The sequence below is a fragment of the Hoplias malabaricus genome, chromosome 5 (genome assembly GCF_029633855.1).
Source record: "Hoplias malabaricus isolate fHopMal1 chromosome 5, fHopMal1.hap1, whole genome shotgun sequence".
Classification (NCBI taxonomy): Eukaryota; Metazoa; Chordata; class Actinopteri; order Characiformes; family Erythrinidae; genus Hoplias; species Hoplias malabaricus.
This window is the reverse complement of record NC_089804.1, coordinates 1,593,552-1,603,855: the sequence shown is the minus strand read 5'-3', so window position 1 is coordinate 1,603,855 and position 10,304 is coordinate 1,593,552. Positions and strand designations below refer to the sequence as shown.

The window sequence follows — 10,304 nt, the reverse complement described above, 5'->3', positions numbered from 1 at the left end:
CAGAGTGCCTCCAGGTTTCACTGGGTTCGGTCCGTCCCTGCCCCAGAGCTCGGGCCCCTCTTTCACCAGCAGCAGAGGGAGGGAGACACTGTGAGACGAGAGACAGTCGCTGTGTGTTTGAAGCACTCTGTGACGTCATTAAGTCCAGATGAAGAGAGAGAACAGAGCGCTGGGGTAGAACAGAGCGCAGAGCGCCGGCAGCTGCAGTCTCAGGGATTCAGTCCGCGACGTCTTTAATCTGGAGGTGAAGTTCAGGGACGACTGGTTCCTCCCGCGTTCCTCCGCTGCTCACTCGGCCCCGAGAGCTGTTACCCAACAGCTGTGGAGCTGTTGGGTAAGGTCAGGGCTATGGTATGTGGATTGGTTCTGCCAGGAACACAGTGGGGTGGTGTACTGTGAGAGGGGAGCCATTGGTGACAGGGGCATTTGTGTGGAGGGGAGATTTAGGTGTGGTACTACAGTGGAATCCGTGCTTTGAGGAATTGGGGAGGGTGGGATGACACAGCCGAATCTGTTGAAAAAAAGATTCAACTCATTTGCCCAGTCCTGTCCTCCCGATTCAGGACCCCTCCCACTGTTTTTTGCTTGGCCAGCCATGGTTTTCAGGCCTCTCCAGACCTCTCTGGTGTTGCACCCCTTGAGGCTCTCCTCCAGCTTCCCCTTCCTTATCCCCCTTTTCAGCTCCTTCTGCACTCTTCTAAGATCCTCCTTGTCACCGGACTTAAAAACCCTCTTCTCTTCATTTAACAGGGCTTTTAATTCAGGGGTCACCCATGGTTTATTGTTAAAAAACACCGTACCTTCCTGGTAGGCACAGTATTTTCCACACAGAAGTTAATGTAGTCTGTGATGCATACAGTCAAGCTGTCGATATCGTCCCCGTGAGGTTCACATAACACATCCCAGTCCGTGGTGTCAGAACAGTCCCTCAGTGTGCTACTGGTTTCCTCAGACCAGAGAGAGAGAGGGGGGGTGAGACATGAGACAGAGAGAGGGGTGGTGAGACGTGAGACAGAGAGAAAGAGAGAGAGAGTGAGAGAGAGGGGGGTGAGATGTGAGACATGAGACAGAGAGAAAGAGAGAGAGAGTGAGAGAGAGGGGGGGTGAGATGTCAGACAGACAGAGAGAGAGAGAGAGAGAGGGGGGGGTGAGACGTGAGAGAGAGAGAGAGAGGGGGGGGTGAGACGTGAGACAGAGAGAGAGAGAGAAGGGTGGGTGAGATGTCAGACAGACAGAGCGAGAGAGAGAGAGAGAGAGTGAGAGGGGGGGTGAGACGTGAGAGAGAGAGAGAGAGAGGGGGGTGAGACGTGAGACAGAGAGAGAGAGAAAGAGAGAGACAGAGAGGGGGTGAGACATGAGAGAGAGAGGGAGGGTGAGAGGTGAGACAGAGAAAGAGAGAGAGAGAGAGGGGTGAGACATGAAACAGAGAGCGAGAGAGGTGGGGTGAGATGTGAGACAGAGAGAGGGGGGGTGAATCTCAAAACAGAGAGGGGGGGGTGAGATGTGAGACATGAGACAGAGAGAATGAGAGAGAGAGAGAGGGGTGGTGAGACGTGAGACAGAGAGAAAGAGAGAGAGAGTGAGAGAGAGGGGGGGTGAGATGTGAGACATGAGACAGAGAGAGGGGTGGTGAGACGTGAGACAGAGAGAAAGAGAGAGAGAGAGAGAAAGGGGGGTGAGACGTAAGACAGAGAGAGGGGGGTGAGACGTGAGACAGAGAAAGAGAGAGGGCGGGGTGAGACGTAAGACAGAGGGGGGTAAGACGTGAGACATGAGAGAGAGGGGGGGGGTGAGACATGAGACAGAGAGAGGGGTGGTGAGACATGAGACCGAGAGAAAGAGAGAGAGAGTGAGAGAGAGGGGGGGTGAGATGTGAGAGAGAGGGGGGGGGGTGAGACGCGAGACAGAGAGAGAGGGGGGGTGAGACGTGAGACAAAGAGAGAGAGGGGGGGTGAGACGTGAGACAGAGAGAGAGGGGGGGTGAGATGTGAGACAGAGAGCGAGAGAGAGGGGGGTGAGACAGAGAGAAAGAGAGAGAGAGTGTGAGAGAGGGGGTGAGATGCGAGGCAGAGAGAGAGAGGGGGGAGGTGAGATGTGAGACAGTGAGCCAGAGAGAGAGGGGGGTGAGACGTGAGACAGAGAGAGGGGGGGGGGTGAAACATGAGACAGAGCGAGAGAGAGAGAGGGAGAATGGGGAGATAAAGCTAAAAACTTAAAAATATTTATGTTAACAATCGTCTAATATTTATTATAGAGCAGAACTCGGTCTGTGATTTTACCTCAAAGAAAAGGGGACAGAGACACTTCAGGAGAGATATGGATTCCTATAAAAAGCTGGCGATCGTGTGTGTGTGTGTGTGTGAGAGAGAGAGAGAGCGAGAGAGAGAGATAAAGAGCGAGATAAAGATTTGATGTTGAACAGAAACCTTTATTAAATCAGTTCAAAAACGTGTCCAAAGTCAGACCAAATATAACAGCAGACCCTTTGTGAGAGAGGTTCACTCTTCCTTCACCACCCAGTGACGCAGATCTGAACACAGACTCAGTGAGGAACATTCAGAGTGCCTCCAGGTTTCACTGGGTTCGGTCCGTCCCTGCCCCAGAGCTCGGGCCCCTCTTTCACCAGCAGCAGAGGGAGGGAGACACTGTGAGACGAGAGACAGTCGCTGTGTGTTTGAAGCACTCTGTGACGTCATTAAGTCCAGATGAAGAGAGAGAACAGAGCGCTGGGGTAGAACAGAGCGCAGAGCGCCGGCAGCTGCAGTCTCAGGGATTCAGTCCGCGACGTCTTTAATCTGGAGGTGAAGTTCAGGGACGACTGGTTCCTCCCGCGTTCCTCCGCTGCTCACTCGGCCCCGAGAGCTGTTACCCAACAGCTGTGGAGCTGTTGGGTAAGGTCAGGGCTATGGTATGTGGATTGGTTCTGCCAGGAACACAGTGGGGTGGTGTACTGTGAGAGGGGAGCCATTGGTGACAGGGGCATTTGTGTGGAGGGGAGATTTAGGTGTGGTACTACAGTGGAATCCGTGCTTTGAGGAATTGGGGAGGGTGGGATGACACAGCCGAATCTGTTGAAAAAAAGATTCAACTCATTTGCCCAGTCCTGTCCTCCCGATTCAGGACCCCTCCCACTGTTTTTTGCTTGGCCAGCCATGGTTTTCAGGCCTCTCCAGACCTCTCTGGTGTTGCACCCCTTGAGGCTCTCCTCCAGCTTCCCCTTCCTTATCCCCCTTTTCAGCTCCTTCTGCACTCTTCTAAGATCCTCCTTGTCACCGGACTTAAAAACCCTCTTCTCTTCATATAACAGGGCTTTTAATTCAGGGGTCACCCATGGTTTATTGTTAAAAAACACCGTACCTTCCTGGTAGGCACAGTATTTTCCACACAGAAGTTAATGTAGTCTGTGATGCATACAGTCAAGCTGTCGATATCGTCCCCGTGAGGTTCACATAACACATCCCAGTCCGTGGTGTCAGAACAGTCCCTCAGTGTGCTACTGGTTTCCTCAGACCAGATCCTTACATACCTCTTGGTGGGAGGTTGTCTATTCACCACCGGTATGTGTACAGGGGACAGAGGAATCAGATTGTGATCAGAACGACCCAACGGGGGAAGGGGTGATTATCAATAAGCATCCTTTTCTTGTCTCTGGTGTGACACTTAACATACTGAGTGAATGTTGGGAGAGTGGGGGACAGTGAGGCATGATTAAAGTCACCAGAAATTAAGAGCAGGGACTGAGGATGTGACGTCTGTAGTTTCGACACTACAGTGTGTAAGCACTCCCAGGCTGTCACAGCATCGGCCGACGGGGGGAGGTACACAATTATCGCGATAACATATGAGAATTCCCTCGGGAGATAATATGGCCGAATGCTAACCGCTAGCAGTTCAATGTCCTTACTACAGTTCTGCTCTTTCACCCAAACGTGCCCCGAATTCCTCTCACCACTTTCCTTTACTTTCCTGTCCGCTCTCACAAGTTCAAATCCCTCCAAAGTGAAGTGTGAGCCCGGTGTGAATTCATTCAGCCAGGTCTCTGTGAAGCACAAAACAAACTTCTGCTCAACGCTGATAAGACTAAGGAACTCATCGTAGACTTCAGAAGGAATGCTGATCCGCACCCACCCATTCACATCAAGGGGGCAGCAGTGGAGCCTGTGAACAGCTACAAATTCCTAGGTGTCTACATCTCAGAGGACCTCACCTGGACGACCGGCTGCTCCAAGCTGATCAAGAAAGCTCACCAGTGCCTCTTTTTTCTGAGGACTCTGAGGAAGAACCACCTGTCCTCAGACATCGTGGTGAACTTTTATCGCTACACTGGTACGGGTGCTGCTCTGCCTCAGACTGGAATGCACTGCAGAGGGTGGTGAAAGCCGCTCAATGCATCATCGGAGCACCACTTCCTGCCATAGAGGACATCTATAAGAAGCGGTGTCAGCACACAGACTCTTCACCCTCTTGCCCTCTTGGAGGCGCTACAAGAGCCTTCGGGCTAAGACCACCAGGTACCGGAACAGCTGCTTTCCCACAGCTGTCACACTCCTGAACTCTGCCCCCCGATACCCGAACAATAATGACGAACTGTGTCCTAACACACGCTAATAACACATGGACTTAAACACCACTTACCGGCTCTCACCAGTTGTATATATTGCCCCCTATTGTACACACTGTATAAATAATCTACATTGTTCATAAGTACACATTTATATATTATTTATTATACTCTGCTTATACACCTTCACCTTCATATTCATAACCTGTACATACTTATATTTATTCACACCATACCCAAACAATTTACTGCACATTTGTAATATACATATTTATATTTTTATTTTTTACTACTAAGTACTTCTGGATGGATGCAAACTGCATTTCATTGCTTTGTACTTGCGACATGTGCCATGACAATAAAGTCGGATTCTAATTCTAATTTACACAGTGAGGGGTGTCAGAGTGAGGCACGGCTGAACAGGACCTGTGTCCACCGTCCACTGAAGACAGAGACACACTGAGACCAAGGAAACATCACCAGAGACTGGGTTTAGAGTTAACACCTGGGAACAGATCTGACACTTCAGCAACTGAACTATGTACTGTGGCCGATGATTGTCTAATGATCATTACACTCTCTCTCTCTCTCTCTCTCTCTCTCTCTCTGTCTCTCTCTCTAATGCAGTTAGCGCTCTCCTGAATTTAGAGTCAGTTCCACCTTAAGTAATGTAACTGTAACAGCAGAAATAAGTCAGTGTGACCCCCCTATGGAGCAGGAATAGAGCAACATCCTCATCTCGGTTGGTGCTTTTCAGCGTTTGGAGTCTCTCCGTTGTCTAAAAACCTCCAGATGGTGTTTCTCTGCCGTGAGCAGAGGGAGAGAAAGAGCCTAGCGCCGGACCCAGACACTTTGTTTTTTTACACATTTACAGACACTGGGGCTTCGTAAACACATTAGAGCGGTTTCCAGAGCAGCACATGGAGAGGAGACACACTCAGAGCTTTATACACAGGGGTTTTATTAAAATCATGAACGTCTCCTTTAAGGTTCTTTACACATTTAAAGATGTTGGCAAAGAAAAAGTGGAATCTTTTGCAGCACTTTGTCAGGAGCCTGAGAGTTGGTGATTAACCTGAAGCCTGTGTGAAAGGGTAAGGTTTCAGTCAGGATTTAAAGACTGAGCGTGTGTCTGAACCCCAAACATCACACGAGGCTATTCCAGAGTTGAGGAGCTTGGAGAGAAAAGGCTATTCCTCCTGTGAGTCATTTTCCCTAATGTGAGGATTTAAGAGCAGACCTCCTACGAGTGACATGTACGTGCTGGTGATGGGGTGATGACTGTATTGCACTACGCTGTTCCACTTGATCCACAGGCCTCTGGTTGGATGGTCTGCTGTTATTAAAGCTGTGTGTGTCATGAGAACCTCGTCAGAGAGAATGGCATTTATTAACACTGTGTCTCTACGTTATTAACACTCATCAAGTTTATGGGGCCTGTAACTCACTGCTGTGGTTACATCGGTCTCTCTCTGTGTGTGTGTGTGTGTGTGTGTGTGTGTGTGTATTTGTTTGTCTCTGGTGTGTAATGATATGTATTGAATAATAAAAGGTTTAAACATTGACCCCCACATGACCGACCTGTAATTAGTCACAAAACAAAAAACCCCTCCCACCACTTCCCACCCTCACACACACACACACACACCTACCTGTTATTTCAACTACGACATGGGGTGTGTGGCTGTGTGTGGTGGGGGGTGTGTGTATCTATTTGTTTATGAGTGTGTCCTGGGAAAATGTTACAACCATTTGCTCAGATGAGGAAGTAACAGAAAGTTACCAGTGGTGATTTATGCACCATCTCTCCCTCTCTGTCTCTCTCACTCTCTGTCTCTCTCTCTGTCTTGCTCTCTCTCTCTCTGTGGTGGAACTGTAGTGAGTGGACTGTGCTGGGAGAAGCAGGGGAAGGGCAAAGGACACAAGGACACACTGACACCTGTGAGTAATGTCAATCAAACCTTAGCCTTTAAAGTTTGTTTACACTCTGTGAAGTGGTGATCAAAGAGAAAATTTAACTGTGTTGAGCATTGCACTGAAAACATACACACATTCAACCAGTGTGTGTGTGTGTGTGTGTAGAGTGTAGTGTGTGTATAATGTAGACTGTGTTGTGTGTGTGTGTGTGTAGAGTGTAGTGTGTGTAAAGTGTAGACTGTGTAGAGTGTAGCGTGTGTATAGTTTAGACTGTGTAGTGTGTGTATAGTGTACAGAGTAGTGTGTGTATAGTGTAGACTGTGTAGTGTGTGTGTAGAGTGTAGTGTGTGTATAGTGTAGACTTGTAGAGTGTAGTGTGGGTATAGTGTAGACTGTGTAGAGTGTAGTGTGTGTATACTGTAGACTGTGTAGAGTGTAGTGTGTGTATAGTGTAGACTGTGTATAGTGTAGACTGTGTAGAGTGTAGCGTGTGTATAGTGTACAGTGTAGTGTGTGTATAGTGTAGACTGTGTAGTGTGTGTATAGTGTAGACTTGTAGAGTGTAGTGTGGGTATAGTGTAGACTGTGTAGAGTGTAGTGTGTGTATACTGTAGACTGTGTAGAGTGTAGCATGTGTATAGTATAGACTGTGTAGAGTGTAGTGAGTGTATAGTTTAGACTGTGTAGAGTGTGTGTAGAGTGTAGTGTGTGTATAGTGTAGACTGTATTGGGTGTAGTTTGTGCATAGCATAGACTGTGTTTATAGTGTAGTGTGTGTATATTGAAGACTGTAGAGTGTAGACTGTGTAGAGTGTGTGTAGAGTGTAGTGTGTGCATAGTGTAGACTGTGTAGAGTGTAGACTCTGTATAGTGGAGACTGTGTGTATAATGTAGTGTGTGTAGAGTGTAGACTTTGTATAGTGTAGTGTGTAGACTGTGTAGAATGTGTGTATATTGTAGTGTGGGTAGAGTGTAGACTGTGTATAGTGTAATAGTGTAGACTGTATAGTGTAGTAGTGTAGACTGTGTAGAATGTAAACTGTGTAGAGTGTGTATAGAGTGTGTATTGAGTAATAGTGAAGACTGTGTAGAGTGTGTGTAGAGTGTAGTGTGTGTATGGTGTAGAGCAGTGGCGGATGCTGGGGAAGCTCAATTTCAGCCTACATCATAAAATGTGTTGGTTTATTTATACGTAAATTCTACCCTCTGTTCCTTTTCAAGAAAATGATCTGGGACCCTGTCGTACCAACAAGGCATTTTTTCAAGGGACTTGACTAGTGTCCTCTCAATGGCCAGCAGAGCTCGGCTGCTTAAACAGCCTTGGCCCATATGAAGTGTGTCCGCCTGTGCTCCCACAGATCTTTACACCAAAGGATCGCTGATTCGCACATTTCGCTGTAAATCAAAAAGTGATTCAGCCTCAGACAGATCATCCAATCATCATGCAGAAGCTGAACGTCCGGGCCAGCCGAGGCCAGCCCACTGAGAGTGTAGTGTGTGTGTATAGTGTAGACTATGTAGTATGAGTATAGTATAGTCTCTGTAGAGTGTGTGTAGAGTGTAGACTGTGTATAGTGTAATAGTGTAGACTGTGTAGAAAGTAGACTGTGTACAGTGTAATACTGTAGACTGTGTATGGCGTAATAGTGAAGACTGTGTAGAGTGTAGTAGTGTAGACTGTGTATAATGTAGTAGTGTAGACTGTGTAGAGTGTAATAGTGTAAACTGTGTTGAGCGTAGACTGTGTATAGTGTAGACTGTCTATAGTGTAAATTGTGTAGACTGTGTAGAATGTAGACTGTGTATAGTGTAAATTGTGTAGAATGTAGACTGTGTATAGTGTAGTAGTGCAGTCTGTGTAGAGTTTAATAATGTAAACTGTAGAGTGTAGACTGTGTATAGTGTAGTACTGTAAATTGTGTAGAGTGTAGACTGTGTAGAGTGTAGACTGTGTATAGTGTAATAGTGTAAATTGTGTAGAGTGAAGACTGTGTAGAGTGTAGACTGTGTATAGTGTAATAGTGTAGATTGTGTAGAGTGTAGACTGTGTATAGTGTAGTAGTTTAGACTGTGTAGAGTGTAATAGTGTAAACTGTGTAGAGTGTAGACTGTGTATAGTATAGTAGTGTAGACTGTGTATAGTGTAATAGTGTAGACTCTGTATAGTGTAGACTGTGTATAGTGTAATAATATAGACTGTGTAGAGTGTAGACTGTGTATAATGTAGTAGTGTAGACTGTGTAGAGTGTAATAGTGTAAACTGTGTAGAGTGTAGACTGTATAGTGTAATAGTGTAAACTGTGTAGAGTGTAGACTGTGTATAGTGTAATAGTGTAGACTGTGTAGAGTGTAATAGTGTAGACTGTGTAGACTGTGTATAGTGTAATAGTGTAGATTGTGTAGAGTGTAATAGTGTACACTGTGTAAAGTTTAAACTGTGTATAGTGTAGTAGTGTAGACTGTGTATAGTGTAGTAGTTTAGACTGTGTAGAGTGTAATAGTGTAAACTGTGTAGAGTGTAGACTGTGTATAGTGTATACTGTGTATAGTGTAATAGTTTAGACTGTGTAGAGTGTAGACTGTGTATAGTGTAATAGTATAGACTGTGTAGAGTGTAGACTGTGTATAATGTAGTAGTGTAGACTGTGTAGAGTGTAATAGTGTAAACTGTGTAGAGTGTAGACTTTTTATAGTGTAATAGTGTAGAATGTGTTAAGTGTAGACTGTGTATAGTGTAATAGTGTAGAGTGTGTAGAGTGTAGACTGTGTAGACTGTGTATAGTGTAATAGTGTAGACTGTGTATAATGTAGTAGTGTAGACTGTCTAGAGTGTAATAGTGCAAACTGTGTTAGGTGTAGACTGTATAGTGTAGTAGTGTAGACTGTGTATAATGTAATAGTGTAGACTGTGTAGAGTGTAGACTGTATAGTATAATAGTGTAAATTGGGTAGAGTGTAGACTGTGTATAGTGTAATAGTGTAAACTGTGTAAAACGTAGACTTTGTTAAGTGTAGACTGTATAGTGTAATAGTGTAGACTGTGTAGAGTGTAGACTGTGTAGTAGTGTAGACTGTGTATAGTGTAATAGTGTAGACTGTGTAGAGTGTAGACTGTGTATAGTGTAATAGTGTAGACATTGTAGAGTGTAGACTGTGTATAGTGTAGTAGTTTAGACTGTGTAGAGTGTAATAGTGTAAACTGTGTAGAGTGTAGACTGTGTATAGTATAGTAGTGTAGACTGTGTATAGTGTAATAGTGTAGACTCTGTATAGTGTAGACTGTGTATAGTGTAATAGTGTAGACTGTGTAGACTGTGTATAGTGTAATAGTGTAGATTGTGTAGAGTGTAATAGTGTACACTGTGTAAAGTTTAAACTGTGTATAGTGTATACTGTGTATAGTGTAATAGTTTAGACTGTGTATAGTGTAATAGTATAGACTGTGTAGAGTGTAGACTGTGTATAATGTAGTAGTGTAGACTGTGTAGAGTGTAATAGTGTAAACTGTGTAGAGTGTAGACTGTTTATAGTGTAATAGTGTAGAATGTGTTAAGTGTAGACTGTGTATAGTTTAATAGTGTAGAGTGTGTAGAGTGTAGACTGTGTATAGTGTAATAGTGTAGACTGTGAATAGTGTAATAGTGTAGACTGTGTAGAGTGTAATAGTGTCAACTCTGTAGAGTGTAGACTTTGAATTGTGTAACAGTGTTAATTGTGTGGAGTGTAGACTGTGTATAGTGTAATAGTGTAGACTGTAAAATGTGGACTGTGTATAGTGTAGACTGTGTAGATTGTAGATTGTGTATAGTGTAATAATGTAGACTGT

General features: G+C 45.3%; 1 protein-coding gene across 1 annotated transcript in view; it reads left to right on the top strand.

The window, feature by feature from the left end:
• nfxl1 (nuclear transcription factor, X-box binding-like 1) overlaps positions 1-4,376 on the top strand; it is a 20,162-nt gene extending 15,786 nt beyond the window's left edge. The window contains exons 19-20 of the mRNA XM_066670736.1: positions 3,121-3,268; positions 4,032-4,376. Of these exons, the coding sequence (XP_066526833.1) occupies positions 3,121-3,268; positions 4,032-4,376 (493 nt within the window). The remainder of the gene's footprint in view (positions 1-3,120; positions 3,269-4,031) is intronic.
• The last annotated feature ends 5,928 nt before the right edge of the window (positions 4,377-10,304 follow it).